Source organism: Manacus vitellinus, unplaced genomic scaffold (assembly GCF_001715985.3).
Source record: "Manacus vitellinus isolate BGI_N305 unplaced genomic scaffold, ASM171598v3 scaffold_8_pilon, whole genome shotgun sequence".
In the NCBI taxonomy this organism is placed as follows: Eukaryota; Metazoa; Chordata; class Aves; order Passeriformes; family Pipridae; genus Manacus; species Manacus vitellinus.
Genome location: NW_021940864.1, coordinates 20055688 through 20076022, shown reverse-complemented (window position 1 = coordinate 20076022; position 20335 = coordinate 20055688). Strand labels below are relative to the sequence as shown.

The window sequence follows — 20335 nt, the reverse complement described above, 5'->3', positions numbered from 1 at the left end:
AGCATTCAATTACTATGGAGACTTCATAATCATGTTTTCAGAACCTATTCTTTGGAGTTGGGCATATCAGATTGCTACTCTTGCAACTTCACTTGAAATTACATGTATAGATACGGGATTCTTTGGTCTAGTTGGTCCTGCTAGGTAATGAAAATATGTAAAATATGCACCTTTTCTGTGTGAGAACTATAGTTGTGCCTGAGTAGAAATGCAAAAAATCTTTATATAGTTTTTTCTATAGACTTATTAGTGGAAAGCACTAAGGAACTGAAACTTGCAGCTTCCTTACCCATTACATCACTGTATGTCACAAGGCTAGTTGTTCCATCATGTCTAGGTTGGAGATGCAGCTAACCCTGCTTATACCCTGAGTCAGTTCTAATATTTTAATTAAAAAACTGAGCCAACAACAAAAAAACCCAAACAAACCCCAAACACACAGAGAAACAAACAAAAAACTCCCAGGGAAACACAAAGCCAAACGAATTTTGTGGTTTATTTTGAAAGATCCATAGTGAAAATCTTCTGGCATAATGTTTTGGCATAACTATGAATTGATTATATTCAGTGATATCTACTTAAAACATGGGAGTAATTTACATATATCTGAAGGAATTCTATACATTTCAGTTAATTCTACCCTTTTTTCCTGCGCACAAAATGAGCTGTGCGTGTCATATGTTCCATGTATGGCACGGAATCAACTGGCAATACCAACTTGGTATTAAAAAATAGGTTTTTTTAAAATTAACCAAACATTTTCTTGTTTTTTATTAAAAACAACAGTACCTATGATGATACTCAAGCTATAAAAATGTAATGAACTGAGAACAAGTGAGATCAAAGAGACAGGGGGCTATTCACTGCTATTCCTCAGCTTACATGTTGGGGTTTTTTTCCTTTAAAGGACATGTTTAGATTTTGGATTAATAATTTCCTTAAATCTAATTTAGAAAAAAACTCTTGAAGGAGAAAAAAAAAAAGATTGGATGCAGTGGAATTATTTATATTTTTGATTACTTTACCAAGAGGTTATGCTAGTCCTAGAGAAAGATTGTGGTGATACAGTATCTTGGAAAAATGTTGTGAAGCTCCTAAATGGTCTGTGGTTTATCTTCATAAATCTATTAGAATAGTTATGAGGGATTTCTAACCTGAAGGCAAATGAATTGAACTGAGCATGTGGGAATTGTTGGCATTCTAGACAAATTCATTTGACATGCATGTTTGGGCTAAATGGGAGGAATGTTACATCATCTGAAAAGACTTTGCTTTAATGTAAAAATTCAATCTCTAGCAAAGACATTTTTAAGGCTTTTGGAAGAAATTTCCTTTTTAGGAAAGGATTTTAAGAGGTTTATATGCATTAATGGCTGTAATCCTTACTAGTTGAATATTTTATTACAGCATGGAAACATATTGTACTTAAGCAGAGATTTCAGGAACAGTATTTTCCAAAGTTATTTTAGAAATATGTGAATAAATCATACTTGGTTTGTGTACTTTTTTTTAAGTCCCAGTAATGCAAATATGTGCTGTATTCATCATTTATTAAAAAGCATCCTTATATCCCTCACAATGAGTCACAACCATCAATAACTCCATAAAACCATTTCCAGTATAAGAGAATGCTGTGATCCTTCTTGCATATAAATTTAATGAATTGAAGGGTAGTAATCTAAATAAATTTATGATAACAGATCTGGAGGATTAATAATGCTAAACTCTGAGATCTGCATACTGTCTGCTTATTGTTTTCATGACCAGTAATACATCTCTGGGAACTTTTAATATGGAACAGAAAGTAAAGTTTCTGTGTAGAGTCCTTCTGTTTTGTGAGAATATATCATAGAATCATTGAGTATTCATAACTGGAAGGGACCTTGAACATCATCTAGTCCCAACCCTGCTGCCATGGGCAGGGACACCTCCCACTATACGAGGTTGCTCAAGGCCTTATCCAACCTGCCCTTCAACACTGCCATATTTGGTGGTATAAATGAATCCAATTTTTTCCTCAGCTTAAACACATGGTACGAAAATAGTAAAAATAGTGCTTTGTCCCTGTAATAGCAAGGAGTTCTTAGCTTAAAAAAACGGGGTGGAAGATGTGTGCGTATCAGAGCATAAACAAATCAAAATTTCTAGGTGGTAGCAAGCAATTTTATTGGTAACCAGAATAACTTCGCAAGTGTTTTATTTGGCTGTTTAGGCAGTAAGACATAATAGGAAATTAATTACAGCATAGTGATTTTCAAGCAATATTAAAATTGAATATTGAGTGCTACTGTGGTAAATTAGTATGAATCATTACCCAGTATTTCTCTCTGTGTGTCTCTTCTCTGCAGATTTTAAGATATTTTAGATATTTTTAGAACCTTTTTCATTTCTTCATAAACTCTTAATACAGGGCTTTCCCAGTAAAAGTGGTAATTGGCAGAAAAGGAGAAATCGGTTTAATTTCTGGGTAAAGATAGTCTAGTAAAGATAGTCTGTTTTCACTTTCAGTAAGAAAAGTGGGTGATTGCTATTTCAGTGCCTCTACCAGGTGATTCTTACAGATGATGGCCTCATCTTCAGGACATTGTCACATGAGCAGTCAGTCATCTTCACCTCATAGATTTTATATACTGAAAGTTTTTCAAAATTATAATCAAAATAAGAACTTTACTTGATCTAAATTAGTTCTGCAAAAGCAGCAGTGGATTAGCATCATTCCTCCATTTCTGTTATTTGACTTTCACAGTTCGCACTCTCTGAGCATTTTATCACAGTAATAATATACAAGCAAACCTCCAAATTTTAGAGAGTAATTTTTAGCTCCATTTTGGCTCTGGTTAAAATTCTGTTATTTTAAGTTACTGTCCTGAACTTATTGTTTAATTTCTCGGATTGCATTTCACAAACAAGTTGCTAACAGAGGAAGAACAGACATGTTTTCCTTTACAGTTTACTATAAATATCAAGTGCTTCCCTAAAAACTAATAAAAATTGTCATAGAGTCTAGTAAAGAACTAAAGAAATAACATACAAGAATTTACATTGTGCATTCTCAATATTGATTAATTCATTATACAACCTTCATTGGTTCACTGTTCCATTCCCTAATATTACTTTCATAGTATCTTCTCTGCCATATTATGGTAATGTCATGTTTGTGATCCTTCTTCAAAGAGCTAAGTCTTCAAATGAAGATTTGAAATATTTCAAATGGTGGCCTGAAAGATATGATGGGATTGTCATTTGCCTAAATGTGTCCATGTAGTCATTAACTTTTAACAATCAAATGGAAAAATTGTTTTTGGTTTACTGCTTGGGAATAAGCAGGGAACTGATGAAACCTGATGACTGTGAGCTTTCAATATGCTAGGTTACGAGGAATTTAACTAAAAAGCAGCTTTGCAAGACCTATATAGCTGTGTTTGTATGTTTGTAACGTATTTCTTTGTATGTCTTAGCTAGCAGTGAGAACACATAGTTCACTGAAAGAGGTCAAGCAGAGTTAAACCACTGCTAAATTTCATAGGTTAATTCTCAGTGTATTTCTCTCTTTTGTTTGGGGTTTTTTTTGTTAGCAACTTTCTCGTATGTTATCAGATTACTGGTTTTTAGTGTTCATTAATGTAAACATATTTTCTGTAGGTGCTTTGGGGAAGAGAACACGGTTTCAAGAGAAATACGTTGCACAGCTTATTTTGGATGTCCAAAGAACAGATGAATTCATCCTTCCTCACAGTGAACTAAGTCCTACTCCAACACCTCTAGAAAACTTAACAATAGTATGTATCTGAGAAGAATTGCTTTAATTTCTTAAAATGTTCTGAAGCTTTTCTTGGGTGTCTTCAAGTGAAAAAAGAGTGTCATGTTTAGGAGAAACTTACTTGGGATTTCTGAAAGTTTGTGGAAAAGCTGTTGGGCAGTAATTTGCCTAATATTAAAGGACATGGGGTAAAACAACACATGAACATCTGCAAGACAGATGTGGCTACTCAACTAAAAGCATGTTTGAAAATATGGTCCTCTACAGTTTATGAATTAATTTTTAGTGACTAAGAATGATGGAACTGGGAAAACAGGTGAGAGGCAGATTTTCAAAATAGCCTGCAAGGCATCACAGAAATGCACAGATCCCTATGGGCTGACAGATGTATTCAGTTACAGTGCAGAGATAGGAAATTGGTCTAGTTATTCCTATGGCGTGAATTACGTGACTTGGTCCTACTTATCTTAAGGGTATGTATGATGATTTCAATTATAAATTGCTCAAGAACCACTGAATTGTTTTAGGATGGCAGTTTTCCTTCGTAAGGACATTTAAAGTTATTTCACCTCTTTAAAGAAGCCAGAGATAAACTGAGGCATTATGGTCCAAAGTTTATACTTCAAATTGGAAAGACTTTATTAAAAAAAGTGCCTTGATAGACTTCTGGGTCAAGCAGGGCTCTTAAGCAAAAAAATTGACAATACTCCTAAATTGAGTACATAAATATCTTAGGAGACTATCCTAGATTTTTTTTCGTTTGTCCATTAGTATGTCCTTAGTGTTGCCTTTGATTTAATGAAAAGAGATTGATTACACAAATGTAACAACTTACGCTTATGACAGAACTATGTATAGCAACCCATTATAGGATAGTGAGAGCTCAGGGGAGGCTACTTGGTGAATGACTGACTCAATTATTGACTTTAGGTACAACTTACCTAGAACTCAATGACAGGATGCATTGTTCTCAGAATCCCTAACTGGGGTATTTTATGACTGTTTTTTTCCAGTTGCCACTTTCTCTGAAGAATTTGCCTTTGTAGTCTACTTCTAATAGGGAATAAATTAATTAAATTAATTAAATTAATTTGGAATAAAATAATTACATCATTTCAATAAAAGTGACAACACTGTTTTAGGCTGTAGATATAACCAGGAATTAAATATTTTGCTAATCAAGTACTATGTCCTTTTAGTGAACAGATGCAGAGTTTCTGAAGTAAGTTCAGCAGAGGGTTTGAGAAAGAAAACTGGGGTATTTGGAACCTTTATAAATTAGTTATGCTATGTTATCTATTAAAATTTTACTGAATGTAGCTTGAAAATAATGCTAGAGAAAGTAAGGATATCCACTCTTTTGGAAAAGTAAAAACATGGTGCTGGAAACGAGTTGAGAGGTTTTGGCTGCAGGGAGGGAGTTGAGTTTTGTGCAAGTCTGAGTGCTGTGGCATATAATTCTGTCATAGGTTAGTCAGGCTCCCCATTAAAAAAAGTTGGGCTTTTTGTTCCCACAGCCTATTTCTGGGGGAAGAAAAATTACAGCCTTTTATTTCTGCATCTTGACTGTACCAAATTCTAGAAAATCTTGTATTGGAACTGTGTGCTGATTTGAGGAAAACCTGAGGTATTTCAAGTTCAGACATTTTATTAACTTGTGAATGTTTTGTCACAGGTATTGGACCAGTTTTGCGTAAGTAGGTTCTTCGTGTGTGCGCTGAATTACCAATTAAAGTATCAAAGCACAACTTATTAATGTAGTTTGTCAATGTAGTGTAATTAACTTTAGTGGTGAATCCTAACATTTCTTTTGCCAAGTCTGATCTCAAATTCGTCGGCCTTGACTGTATCTTGAAGTTCTTTTAGCTAAAATTGGAGGTAATGCTATTTTCCTTCTACCAAAACCGGCCAAGATCACTGGTTTAAAGGTAAACCAGCAGGGGAAATGAACCCAACTCAAAAAAGAGATTATAAGTCAGAATAACAATTTAATAAAATAATACAATAAGTACAATTATACAGACAAACAATTGGTTTTAACCCACAAAACCCAAATGTATAACCCAGCACCCTGGGGCATGAAAAGAGTGGTGTTCTTTGGGCCCCCTGAGTCCAAAGGAAAAGGAGAGGGGAAAACCTGTTGGTGAGAGTGCTGTTGCAGTCTGGTCAAGAGTGGTGGTCTGCAGTCTGGTTGAGAAGTGGTGGTTGCAGTCTTCCTCTGGATCCCATGAGTGGTTAAAAAAAGGTTCCAAGACTCCAAGATTATATATTCTCCAGTTCAGGCAGGAATGCCCAGTACTTCCCTCAGGGCAGGGAGTTCCACAGTGGGTGTGAGGACAGGGGGCACCCTCCTATCTCGCAGGCCTCTTAACACCCAGCTTATAGCCTGAGGAGTCAGACTGCTCTGGGCAGGTGGTGTAAATAGTCTATTGATAACAATTTCTGGGAAATGGCATGGAAGGCTATAGAATACACAGTTTTGGGTTACACCCATCCAGTGATGAACTGGTCCCAGCTGTTCTAACTGGGACAATCATCCTGGCATCCCTTCTTAACTTTAGGGAGGATGCTTGTGGTATACTTTTAAAAGACTGTTCACGGCAAATGCATAGAAGCCAAGTCTTCTCAGGTGCTGAGAACCTCCAGAGAATTAACGTATACATATGGAAAGCTAAAAAGCCTGTGATTGTGCTGCAAAATTGTAATAGGGAAATTTTCTTCCAAATCTCTCCAGTGTTCTTATTTTACATCTGCCGTTTGCAGATAAAGGAAAATACTCTACTTGTCTCAAGATAGGATTTGTCCTGGATGAGTGGAAAAATTCCTAAGAGAATTATAACTCTGACAGTTTGGAAAAAGGCCAACTTGAGACTGGTCACACCTAATTTTCAACTCCTGTTTTGCAGTGCTTACTTCTGTGGTCCTAAAGTTCTTCCCCTACTCTTGTTCGTAGGAAGACCAAAAAAGTTATTTTGCTATTAAGTGGCGAGTAATTTAATTCCATTAAAATACAAACAAAATAATGTGTCCAATTGTTGGACTGGTAGCTGGGCTGATTTCAGGTCAAAGGCTTTGTGCTTCCCTCTGGTGCTTAGCAATTATGTTATTTCAGATGACACTGCAAGGAAAATTATTTGCATTTGAAAATAAGTATTTGAGATTGCGAATCCAAAACTTTGCTCCCAGGTCGGTTTCTCCGAAAGGAAAGCCTCAGACTTGAGGTGATGCATAAGGACTCTTAATAAGAAGCGGCATGTTAAAATAGTTTGATTAGTTTTAAAAAATTCAGAACTGTTTTTATGTTTTGGGGGAATTAGGAACGTTTTTAAATCTAGGAATGGAAATCATGTTGAAAACTCTGGCATACAATTGCAGTAGAATTCAGGGAGTTGATATTCTGGTGAAGCTAAAGCAATTAGTGCTGTTTGTACTGGTTAGATTTTAAACATTATGTAGATGTGAAGGTGGAAATTTTTAACTGATTGCCGTGTAAATTACATTGTAACTTATGTTACACCTAATGAAGTGGTATCATTATACTAGTTCTAAAACAGTTTTCGTCTGGAAGTGGTAGATAATCCTTATATATGCTAATGTAGGAAGAGAAGAAAATTATGGTAATCAATATGCGAGAGTGCTAATATCTTCTTTACCCCTTAAATAAAATAAGCTTATTTTCTTCACGTTCTCTGTCAAATCACAGTTTAGTTTCCTTTATATAGTGATAAAATACTGGTGATGAATGCAGATAACCCACTTCAAAGCATTCCTGTTTGTTCTTTGTTCTTCCGTGGACATTCATTTTGAGCTTGCCAATGGAAGATATAAATGAGAAGCAGCTACTACTAGGACATTGAAGGGAAATTAATAGGAAATTTGGAAGACTGTTAATATAAATCCATTATCTGTTTTTAATAGATTCTAAAAACTACCCAGTAGTATGATAATTGATTTCAGGACCAATTGTTTTGTTGGTGGGTTTTTTTTTTTGGTATTTTTTGTTTTTCAAGGGAAAGAGAAATAGTATTACAGCTACCTCCTCTTTGCTTGCAGCCAAAGGAATCTTTTGTTGTTTCAAAGCAAACACAAATCCTATGAACATAGTAATTTACACTTTTCAGCCATAGATTTTATTACTTTCTCCTTCAAGTTAAGTGACAGACAATGAACTTCAGGTAGCATATTTTTTTGTAAAAGTTAAATTAAATACTCTTTAAATAAAAGGTGTGTTCCAGAGGAAGTTTTATGGAAATTCATAAGTACTTGTGCAGGAGCAAACGTTTTCAGAATACCCCTTCTTGCCTTTGCCAGAATAAAGTAGCTGGAGGTGCTGGCTTGGGGAAGATTTTTCAGACTATGTTTTTTTAGTATCAAACTCCTTTTAAAAAGAAAAAATCCTCTGTGTAAGGAATATACCTGTACTGGCAGAAGGTATGCTTTATGTAGTTGGGCTTTGCTGATACTTAAAAAGAAATTCTTAGATTCCCAGAGGTCCATGGGAAAGCCTGCAAAGCCTGAAAGCCTGCATTAATGACCATAACAGTAATCTGTTTCAGCTTGTCTGAGTATACATGTAATAGAGGATGAAATTGTTGATAATTCTATAAGCAACAGTTCGAGAAGGAAAACTGCCTTCAACCCTTGTTTAAATAGAAAATCAATATTAGGTAACCTTGGAGTTGCTCTAAATGCTGTTCTTTCTGCATGAGAATCAGTATATTTGTAGCAAAAGTGTGTTGGATGATACTTCCTTGTAGTGGCTTAATTATTTAGTTATTCAATCATAATTATGGTAGATTACTTTCCCCTCTCTCTTTCTGTAATGGTAGTATTATCCTTTTTCAGACAAATCTATCTTTTTTCATATTTTGAAGGCATAAATTTCTCTATAACTGTTTTTATCTATTTTAAAATATTTTTTCTCTTCCAACAGAATTTTGATTTAAATGATGACACAGTGCTAAATGAGATAAAATTAGCAGATGCTGATCAGTACCAGATACCTGATTTGTGTGCAGAAGAGCTTGCTGTAATCCTTGGAATATGGTAAGTTAGTATAAACTAACTTAGTTTAGTTACTTTAAAAAAACAACTGCATGAATCATTGTGACAATGAAATAATGAAATGGTGAGTTGATGGGACTTTATTCCCTTCCTTATTATGTAGTCTGGCTAAAATACTAAAAGATTTGCACCATACGTGGATAGCATTTTCAGTTATCTCAGTGTGAACATTAGTGTCCAGTTCAGAATTTCAGCAATATTTCATTAATTGCTGTATTGTTGTTTTATGCTTAAAAAGCATTATATTCTTTGTGCCTCAGATTAGTTCTGTTTCAAATGTCAGCTGTGATTAGCTAGCATATAGTGATGGCACTTTGGTAGATTTTGGAAACATACTTCAGATTCTGTCAGCTTCCTATGAGGATCAACCACAAGAAAGACACTGCTGTGCTATTCAGTCAGATGGGAATACTTGTATAAATTGAGTGTCCATTGCTAGTTATAAGCTCTAGTGCAAAGTCCTCGTGGTTTTGCACCTCCTTTTTTTTTTATTTTCCTGGCTTTCAGAAATTATATGCTACATGGATTCTGGAAACAGCACAGAAGAACAAAAAGCAGCTTGAGACTTGAGGATCATAACCTGGCTGCTGCTGAATATTCTCATTTTTCTAATGGAGAACATTATTTTCTATGACACAGTAGTCATGTAGTCAATGACAGTTATCCTGCAATTTTTTGTGTGTGATTTGTTTCAGAAGTTATAGTATGTAGAGGTAATGTATAGTCAATTGGTGTCTTCGATGCAACATTCATCATTAAGGATTCTCAAAGCACTTCTGTGATATGAGTTGCAAAATGATGTAATCTGCAGTACTGCTTGGATATCTTACCCAAGTCAGAAGGCAACCAGGAGCTGAACAGTGGGTGAATCCTACTTCTTAGGTCAGCAAAATCCTAGTGAGAAAATTCAGTGGCATAAGCTGACAGTGCAGCTTTTGACAGTTGTTCCTTTGTGATGTGGGAGTTTGTTTGTTCTGAAGTATATGTTATAATATTTCTCTTTCCCACTCTCTCCACTTGGCAAAATTTTCAGATACTTTTCCCCTTCTTGTCCATAAACAATTCTATTGGAAGTCAGTAATGAAGATTGTTGCCTTTCATATGCCCACTTCTGAGACCAGGTTTTTGAAGAGCCAGATGCTTGCTTGGCTGTATATTTCCAGTCAGATGTGAAGTTGCATGTCTGTGCTTTCAGCTATGCCCTTTAATCAGGAATTCATGAGTGGAGTATGTGCATGGTTTCATATTTTCTTAATTCCTCAAGTCTTAAACTTGTTTCAAGGCCAAATCTAGACCCAGTTTGAGGATCAAGGAGTGAACAGTGAATTGAAATATATTCTTAGCCCAGACACTTTAGTTTTTCGCACTGACTGAAGTCGAGGCAAAGCCTTCCCCTTCCTGAGGAGCATTTTTATGAACACTTTATTTTTAACACAGTATTGTCTTATATTCAGATTATCCTTCCTGCCCCCACACTTCTGAAGAAAATTTTAATTTGCCTATTGTTCTTTTTTCTTTTTTTTCTTTTTATTTTTTTTAAAGGGTAGAATTTGAATTTTACATTGACTACCTGCACAGTGGGTTTCTTGATCACAGTATGTCACTTAGAAACCACCACTGTCATGCTCTGAATAGTGGCTAGAAACCATATTGACTACCAGCTGTGTGTGTACATTATAATCCAAGTGGTATGGGAGTTTGCAGGACTCAAGGCAAGAAGAAACTGAAGCAAACTGACGAAACAAAATCCAGTGTTGCTTCTATGTAGGAATAGTAAATGCCATTCAATGGGTGGGGTAATGTTAAGTAACTGAAATACTTTCACTCAGAGTTGGAGACAAGATTTGATATCCAGCCATGTTGCAGAAAGATTAGTAGGATGCCAGCTTTGAGAACTGTTCTTGTGCCTGAGTGGAGTTTAGGCTTGGATTGCTGGCTGTACCCTTGGTGTCTATGCCAGCTATTGGTATATCACTTTGCAAGGAAGCATATACATGTTAAAGCACTTAGCATTGGCTTTTTAGTGAAACATTCTTCTCAAGCCTTAGCTGTAAAAGATTCTGTGCTTCTCTTTCATGAGCGAGGACTTCAGTTCAGTAGAGTAAATGCTTCCTTTTATGATTAGTGAGTTGACTTCAGAATTCCTGGAAGTTTCCAGAGTAGTTCTGACTATACTTTAAGGTGGTGCTAGACCTGAACCGGTGACTTCTATTGTTGACTGCCATTGTCAGCAGTGGATTTTTTTCCTAATGCAAATGCACTTTCAGACACTGATCTGCTTTGGTGGAGAAAGGCAGCCTGCAAATAAAGAAAAAAAGTAAATGTAAGCAAATTTTTTTCCTATGCATTTCACTCTGCTTACTAATATTTGTTTTAGAGCAAATGTCACAAAAATGCCCCTTAATTCAATTAAGATTTTTATATCTAAATAATGTTAAGTCAAAATCAGCAACATACGGAAATGTTTGTGGACAGCAGAACAAACTGAAAATTGTCACAACTTTTGAAAAATACGTAATAACAATTATATAGGATACTATGGAATTCCCTGAATATAGATAATGTTTCCTGCTGCAAAATAAATTTCATTTCGAGTAGGTTGCAATGATTAAATGGGTAAACAGAGTGCTATTACAGTAGCAGTGCAAACATTTTTATCTCCTCCTCCCCAATAACATTTTAAGAGGATATAAAATATTTTTAAAGGTTGGAAATATCTCATACCAGCTGTCTTGACAAAAATTCAAGCAATTTCTCATGCAGTATGCTTAAGCCTGTTTGTAAATAACATATATAAGCCTGAATCAGTTAGATATTTCTTTAAAAACTTCTCTTTGTTACACTGATTTTAGGAAAGAACTGGTTTATCAGTAATCCATTTATATTAAGAAAACTAGCAAAGGTTACTGCACCCAGCCAGTTCTTTGTGGTATCTGTAATTTGAGGCAGTTTTCCTTTAAAATGTTTGGCTATCCTATTTCTTCTCTACAAATTCCTTTTCTTCCAAATGCTATTTGCAGAACTAAATGTAAAAGGAAACATTTACCTCTTATGATAATGACATTTTAGTTAAAACAAAATGTAGAGGGAGGGGAAGAAGCACCCCAGTCTGCCTTGCTAACACAAAGGCCTCCTATTTCACTCTAATCAGATTTTGTAGTTACTGTATAGGAAGAAAGCGTCTAGAGGTGTCTTCAGATGGTCTCACTGCAGTAGTAATGAAATCTAAAGGAAATATTAAAAGAAAGTCCCAGGGGTGCAAAAATGTCACTTGGCTTGTTTCGCTTTTTTGATATCTTAAATGAAAATAATTAGTCATGATGGTATAAAATTTATTTTATAGTCAAGCCTTGAGACTGTGGCCAAGACTTTGTATAGAGCCTCAAGTCAAACTTTCGGAGGCTGATGGAAAAATATATTAAAGTTTCAATATAAAGGGAAGAAAATCCCTCCTCATCACTTGAACCACTATTTTTTAAAAGGGGAAAGCTTTTAGAAATTAGTTACAGCTATAGAAAAGTCTAAGAAAGCAAAGAGAAATATCTCACTGCTGGTTATTTCTTCATCTTTTACTATCTCTCAGGGATCATATCAGGTCAAAATAGTACCTTATACTGGAGGGTACCTCAGTTCAGTCAAAGGCTGTGCACCAGGCTTCAACTGGTAAGGAATTAGGAAGCCTAACTTCTATTTTACAGTAGTACATTGTTTATTAATCTATTTTATAGTTTACATGATGAGCTATAGAAGTGTACTTGAAGCAACTGCATAAGCACTAAATAGCATTAGGACTAAAGGATTTTTAACAAAATTATCAAATATGAGCTTTTGAATCAATTGAGTAATTATATAAAAAAAATATATAAAAGCCCAGTATACGTGTTGGCAATGGAAGCCTCTTGAGTAAACTTGAGTAGGTGAAACAGGAAAACATTTAGCTACTTGAAATTTGAGAATCTAATCATAGCTGTGTGTTTGTTCTCTAGTCAGTGGAGAAATCAGCACCTGCAGAGTGTGATTCATTTAACTTCAGGCTATTATTTTACAATGAATTGAATCCCTCCCTGAATTTATCTGTATTTTTGCATGGATTCTGAAGGAAGCACAGGCAGTTAGTTAGATTAAAGGCCTACATTTTACATGAGTAAAGTTAGATAAGATGGATCCCATGGTTATTAATGCCAGAGCTGACACACATTGTCTCATGAAAGTAAAAGGTATGACATGAAATCTTGGACAGCTTTGAAGGTGTGATGAAGGTTTTTCTGTTAAATACTTTTTGACACTGGTTAATCTTTGCAAACATATCATGTAAGTAAAAATTATTTTTTTTTAAACAAGCCAATTCCAGGTGCCAGACAATACAGCGATCTCACAATGGTCAGTTTATGGCTGTTCAAAATAATTGCTACAAAATTTATTCTTGTGCATTAGTACATAAAACTGTATGAAGAGATTCCACTGGGAAAATGAACTTCTATTCAGAATGCTCACATAAAAAACATTAGTCGCTTGAAGTACCTTTGTGAGACTTTGAAAATCCTTGTAAAGTGATCAACTTGCTGGGTCTGGCTCTTTTTCATTCACAAAATTAACACAGCTGGTAAAGCTGCATAGAAATATGGCAAATACTCATAAAATGCCTATGTGGAAAGACTGACCCATCTGTTCTTCACAGTGTATCTCATGCTGGTTAGCTGTAGTTTTAAGCAGTTACCTGAGGAACCTGAATTTGTATTTTCTAATGTGCCAGGAAACAATCAAGCAAAAACTCAGCAATTATCTGCACCCATCTAACTTTGTACTCTGACTTCAAGATTGACTGTGAGAAAAGATACCTAAAGGTGAATAATAACAGAGCAAATTTGTGTTGCTCCCTTCTCTCTAATATTTCCCCAACCTCTGACCAGTGATCTCCTGAGCCTAATCGGACTTGTTTGCATTGCAGCCCTCAATGGATCTCTCAAATGTTTGCCATCTTTCATTAAGACCACATAAATTTCTTGCATCAGTAGCATCTTTTGGCAAAGGTGTCTGTCTAAATATTTTGTCTGCTGTTCAAAAAAATCTCCTTCAGGTAGTTTTAGTTGCCAGTAGCTTAATTTAATGATTTCACTCTCTTACTTCCTGACAATTTTGAAAACGTCTGCTATGTCCCTGCTATGTCCCTCTTTGATTAGACCTAGCCTAGTCAGACATTCCTTTTGTAGATGTTTGTAAGGCATAAAACATAATTATTCATCATAAACCAACACTTGTTCTAGCTGTCTGTTTCAGAAATTTTTCCAATACAGAATTGCTGCTTTTGAAATGAAAGGTCTAGAACAGAATGTGCTATTCATGGATGGACAAAGGCTTTATGTAATATTTTATGTAAACTTTAGGTTATTGATTTGTATATTTAATGTAATATGCCCTAGTGTGTTGTTCTCTATTGCTTTCCTAATTAATTATTCACATTTTGATTTGTCTGTTTAACAGCTGCCTAGTACTGAGCTAATGTTTTTATGCAGCTGCAGGGCTAATGAGTTGTTCCTGAGTAGAAATGGTCTGATTGGAGCCTATCATTTTTTGTGACACTGAGACTGGGTTTCCTACTGTGCATTGCTTGGCATTTTTATTTTATTACCCCTTTTTCCTGTAAGGTCTTTCTGCAGCTCCTTATTGTCTATTCACACCTCCACTTCAAGAATGTCATATCATTTGCAAGTTTTCTCACCTTGCTATACATTCTCCTGTTCCAGTTTTTTTATTAATATTAGAGCACATGGATCACAGCACAAAACCTATGCAGGATTATACCAGTGACCATCTCCATACCATTTCCTATCTCTTAATCAGTTACTGACCTTTGCCAAGACATTTCCATTTATCTCATATGAATGCTAAGTTTCTTTGAAAGTCTTTCTTGGTGAGGAACTTCTCAAAAAAAAAAAAGTCTTAGAGATCCAAGTTGATTTCATCAACCATCTTATGTGTATCCTCATGCTGGTTAAACTGTCTGAAAGCCTCCAACAGATTTATAATGCAGGATTTGATTTTTTTTTTGTTTTGTTTTGGTCTGGGGTTTTTGTTTTGGGGGTTTGTTTGTTTGTTTGTTTGTTACAGAAGCCTGGCTGACTCTCCCCACTCGCATTGTATTTGTCCATGTATCTCAAGTCCTGTTCATTATAGTCTTTCCTTACTTACCTGCAATGGATTATATGCTTGCAAGCCAGTAGTTACACTGATCCCCTGACACCAGTTTTAAAGGCTGGCATTATTTTTGTTTGTCTCTTATCTTCCTTCAGGCACTGAGTTAGTTTTAAATGAAGACTTAGTCACTGCTTTTAGCGTCCGTCCTGGTTTCAACTGGGACAGAGTTCACTTTCTTCTTAGTAGGTGGTACAGTGCTGTGTTTTGGATTTGGCACAAGAATAATGTTGATACCACAGTGATGTTTGGCTGTTGCTTAGTAACTTTTACCCTAAGTCAAGGACCTTTCGGTATCTCATGGTCTACCAGTGAGGAGCTGCACAAAATGCTTGGAGGGGACACAGCCGGGACAGCTGACAACTGACCAAAGGGATATTCCATAGCATATGGAACTTTATACACAGTCAGTGTATAAAGCTGGGGAAAGGAGGAGAAAGGGAGGGACATATGAAGAGATGGTGTTTGTCTCCCCAAGTAAGTGTTACATGTGATGGAGCTCTGCTTTTCTGGAGATGGCTGAACACCTGCCTGTTGGTGGAAAACAGTGAATTAATTCCTCTCAACCCATGAGTTTTCTTCACTTTTACTCTTCCAGTTCTCTTACATTCATTTCACTGGTGGGGGAATGAGTGAGCGAGCAGATGTGTGTTGCTTAGTTACTGTCTGGGGCTAAACTGTGACAGTGTTTCAGCTATTTCATTCCAAAACTAATTCTTTTCTGAATACTCTTTGTTCCTGTTAACTTAGCGCTCAATCTCTTAGCATGTAACCTCTTTTGCAGCTTTTTAGTTAGAGAAAGTTTTTTCTCTCCTGTAATTCTCTTACTCCAAGGTTCTGTTTTACCTGCCTAAAGAACATCTGTTTCTCATTGTGTTCTTTCCTTCTTCTATTTCAATAAACTCCTTAAGACAGGATTCAAGAGTGAACAGAAAATACCTGACAAAGCTGAATGATGTGATGATTAGTGACTTCTGTTCATGTTGTTATGAAAAATCCTAAGAGATCATAGATCTTACAGCAATAGGTTCTAGATTTCACTCAAATTTCAACTCCAGAAATTCTCTGGGATGAACTGGTTAAACTGTCCTTGAAATCAGAACAAATACAGGTCATAGAAGTACTCTGACAAGAGCTAACACTGTTATTAGAAATGCTTAAAACCAAGCTACAATTCTAATCTAGATTCAGATTCAAAATATAACTTTAAATTTGATTTGATTCAGTGTGGAAAAATAATTTAAAAAATTTAGTTTTTCTCTTGTCTTTCGATACTTGCATTACTGTAGTTATGTGTCTTCAAGCTTCAAATGGATTTGGCAGAAATGGAAATTAGAGATCTATTTTAGCACTGCTTTGATCTGGAAGAACTGCATCTATATGCTTCAAAAAGCTGTGACAAAAATCTGTCTAGAATAAGAAGAGGATTCATCCTTTCCGCTTGAATCAATGTATTTTTAAGATGCTGAAAAATAAGTTCCACTTTTGTCAAAATTTACCTGTCCCTTTGTTTACCCATGCTTTTCGAAAGCTATGGTCATGTCACTCAACGTTCTGGTTGCCTGACTGCTGTTATGTTGTTGTAATACTTGGAGTTTTCTTGCTGCCTTTTTTTACACTTTTGTTTTGTTTTGTTTTCTCCCCCATACATAGAGAAATTTATTGTTTTTTACCTGAAGTCACATTCATATCAGTGACTAGCATTTAATGACTTTAATTGACTACATCAAGCCAACTGTAAGTATTTCCACTAGCAGCTGACATTGGACAAGGAAAATAGTAACTGATGCAGAGAATTTTTTATTACTTTCCTGTTTGCATGAAAAAATTTCTCAAGGAAGGGAAAAAACAATTATATATACGACACAATTTTTTTTCCCCTAGTCTTCACCAAAATTCAGAACCACACAAGTTAAATCAGGAAGGAGGAAAAATAGTTTTCCTTATTGTCAGTCCAACTTTACAGAATGTAACAAAACCAAAAGGAGGTGGCTTGCTTTTTGAAGCCTTTTCTCAACCAAAAGCATAATTAGTATGTCCTTGTGACTACATTTATATAACTTGCTCAAACTGATGGTGGTATGAAACATGCTTCATAGCATTTATGCTGATGTGTAGAATCTCTGTCATGGGAAGTCTGTAGGAACATACTAGATAACCGTTTGTCTGAATTTAGAGGTTTGTAGTGCTGAAAGAGCTCTCAAGCTTTCTTCCACTGTAGAAATTGTTGTCTTATAGCTACTCTGGTCATGTTCTTCCCTACAGTAATGTGCAATTTTTTTTTTCCCCCCCCCCCCAAAAAGAATTCTGTCTATTAAGGCCCTTCCTCTCTCATCCACCCACTCAATTTGCATTATTAAGTGTCTGTGTTGTTATAGGATAAAACAAGTTGGTTGATTAGTCAGAGGATTGTTATTATCAAAGAGATGAAAAAAAACCTTTTCATGAAACCTTGAACCATAAAGAACTGCAGTTACCTAATTTCTGTTCAAGTTTGTGCAACATACTTATGTTTATATCAGTTCATACAGATGTTTGTGCTTGCACGTCTCTTAATTGTTTTTAAAAATGTATACGTTTTATTCTTTTGCCTTATGTTGCTGTGAATAATCATCAGCTCTGAACCTGATATGCTTTTAGATTCTTTATTATATAACATAGAACAAATTCAGATGTTACCATTTAAATAAATGGAGAGAGTAGTGCCTATATGCCACTGACCTTCTGTGATAGCTTTTTCTAAAAATACCTTTAGAAAATTCAGTAAACACACTCACAATTTTGTTTGATTCAGTGCTGTATTGTAGTCATGTGTCATTGTCATTCCCTCCCCCTCCATACTTTGGGGAAAGTTTGCTAAAAAAGCATGAAGAAAAGTACTATTAAAAGAGGGCATCTCCTAAGTTAGAAAAAAAAGCAAAACATCCCCCCCCCAAAAAAACCCAAAACAAAACAAAAAAAAGAACAAAGAGGGGAAAAAGAATCTTACCTCCTGATAGAAGTAGGAAATTGAATCTCAGAAGGGGGTGTAATTATGCTTTTGTTCCATCTCAGCCTACCTGTATTTGACTACAATAATTTGAACAAATGCTATTTGCACTGGTACAGTAAAATTTGTTTCAAACTCATCCCTTAATTTCCTGAATGTTTTGTCTGTGCTCATTCTTAGGCTGCTCTAGCTTGTTGAATATTAGTGGTTCGTAAAGAAGGGCCATTTTAGAAATGCTGAAGCAGTGCTTTTCAGGGAGAACTTTCTCTTCCTGTGTTTTTTTTTCCCTCTGTTCCCCATGTCATGAAGCTGGAATTTGGAAGAGACCCATACGATCAGGATGGAGGCTTGGTACTCTGCTGTGCAGATAATAATTCTATTTCTTTTTGTGGGCATATAAAGAGATAAGAATGCTTGTGTGGCATCAATTTTTCTTTTTCTTATCATGCATGCTTTGCTGTTTACTCTTACAATTCTTTTATTATGTCTTAATATCATGTCTTCAAAGGGAAAACCAAAATACATCAGGCACTCTGGCTTTTTTTTTTTCTGCAGCTGCCAGATAACTGATATAGGAGAGAACTTAAGAGTTTCAAAGTGCATTCTTGCTACACCTTGATAGAATTTACCAAAAGAATATCAGTGTGTTTTACCTTTTCTATCTTGACCATTTTTGACTGTAAGCACGTGAAAGCAGAGGAAGCTTCTCTACTGAAAATCATATTCTTAGTTCCATTGGGATATTCAATCACTATGTAAATAAACTTCAAATTACTGCATTTCTCAAAATCTTCTCTATGCTGATTCCTTTCTACTCTCACAGCTTATGGATAGCCTAATTAGTATACTCAAGCATGAAGACAATTTGAAGTCATTAAACAGCCACATCTTTTAGTTGTTTCTCAGAGCCTACAGTATGTCCTGGACACAGCATAAATGTTACATTTATTATTCTTTAGTAAGAAAAGGAAAACTAAATTAATTGGTTTTTAAGGGAAAAGCCCCTTACAATAAAGACAAGAAAAACTATAAATCCTTTTATATTCTACATGAGGTAGTTGGAATAGGATGGCAAGAGAGATCCCTGTTGTGATTGCTGGTAACACATACAATGTAGACAACCTTTCAAGTACAATGTAAAAAAAGGTTTATTTCTAGTTTTCAGTAATAGTGTCTGTTCTTCATTTTTGTTAACAAAATACAAGACTGAAAAATCGAAACTATAAGTATCATTAAATGAAAATTTAAAAAATTTTTTGAGAGTTGAAGGGGACCTCTAGAGGTCACGTGGTCCAACTTCCTTGCTTGAAGCAGTCAACTAGAGCAGGCTTTTTACAGTCATGTCTAATTGGACCTTGAATATCTCCAACAACAGAGTCATCACAACCTCTGTGAATAATCCCTTCATGTGTTTTACTCTTTTTTTTTTTTCTTAGAATTTCCTGGATTTCAGTTTGTGGCCACTGTTTCTTGTCCCTTCATTGGGCATCACTGAGAAGAGACAGGTGATTTCCTGTTCACTCTACCATCAGATATTTATACACACTCATATGATCTCCTGGAGCCTTCTCTTACCCAACTTAAACTATCCCAACTTTCTCACTCTCTCCCTTTGTCAGGTGCCTGCCTATATTTACCATATTTGTGGCCCATTAATGGGCTTACTCCCATATGTCCCTGTTGTTCTTGCACTGAGGAGCCTGAGCTGGAGACAGCACTCCAGGTATGGTCTCACCAGGGCACTGAGTAGAGGGGAAGGATCACCGCCCTTGACTGCTGGCAGGACTTTCCTAATGTAGCCCACGAGGCTTTGGATGACTTTGGTATGAGGGCACATTGCTGACTCGTGTTCAGCTTTGTTTTCACTGAGACCCCAGGTTCTTTTCTGCCAAGCTCAGTACCGGGTGATCAACCCCCAGGCTGTATTGGTGCATGGGGCTATTCCTCCCTAAGTGCAGGACTTTGCATCCCACGGCCTAGGCAAGCCGTGTTCTATAGCCAATTCCCTACAGGTGATCAACCCCCAGGCTGTATTGGTGCATGGGGCTATTCCTCCCTAAGTGCAGGACTTTGCATCCTGTCCTGTCATCAAGGTCATTAATGAAGATTTCAAACTTTATTTGATCCCTGGCATACACTGCTAGGCACTGTCCTCCAGCTGGACTTCATGCTGCTTGGCATAGTCCTTTGAAAACAGCAGTTCATGTGGTTTTCAGTATACGGTGCTGTGCATTTACCTAGTCTATATTTTATCAGTTTATCTATGAGGATGGTATGGAAGACAGTGTGAAGCACCTTTCCAAAGTCAAGATAAAGCCCACCAACGTAGT

The 20335-nt window shown here is 36.0% G+C and overlaps 1 protein-coding gene across 1 annotated transcript in view; it reads left to right on the top strand.

The window, feature by feature from the left end:
• The window catches only part of TTC27 (tetratricopeptide repeat domain 27), a 124357-nt gene that overhangs the window by 21786 nt on the left and 82236 nt on the right, over positions 1–20335 (top strand). Inside the window, exons 8-9 of the mRNA XM_018085372.2 lie at positions 3643–3779; positions 8694–8806. Coding sequence (XP_017940861.2) covers positions 3643–3779; positions 8694–8806 — 250 coding nt within the window. The remainder of the gene's footprint in view (positions 1–3642; positions 3780–8693; positions 8807–20335) is intronic.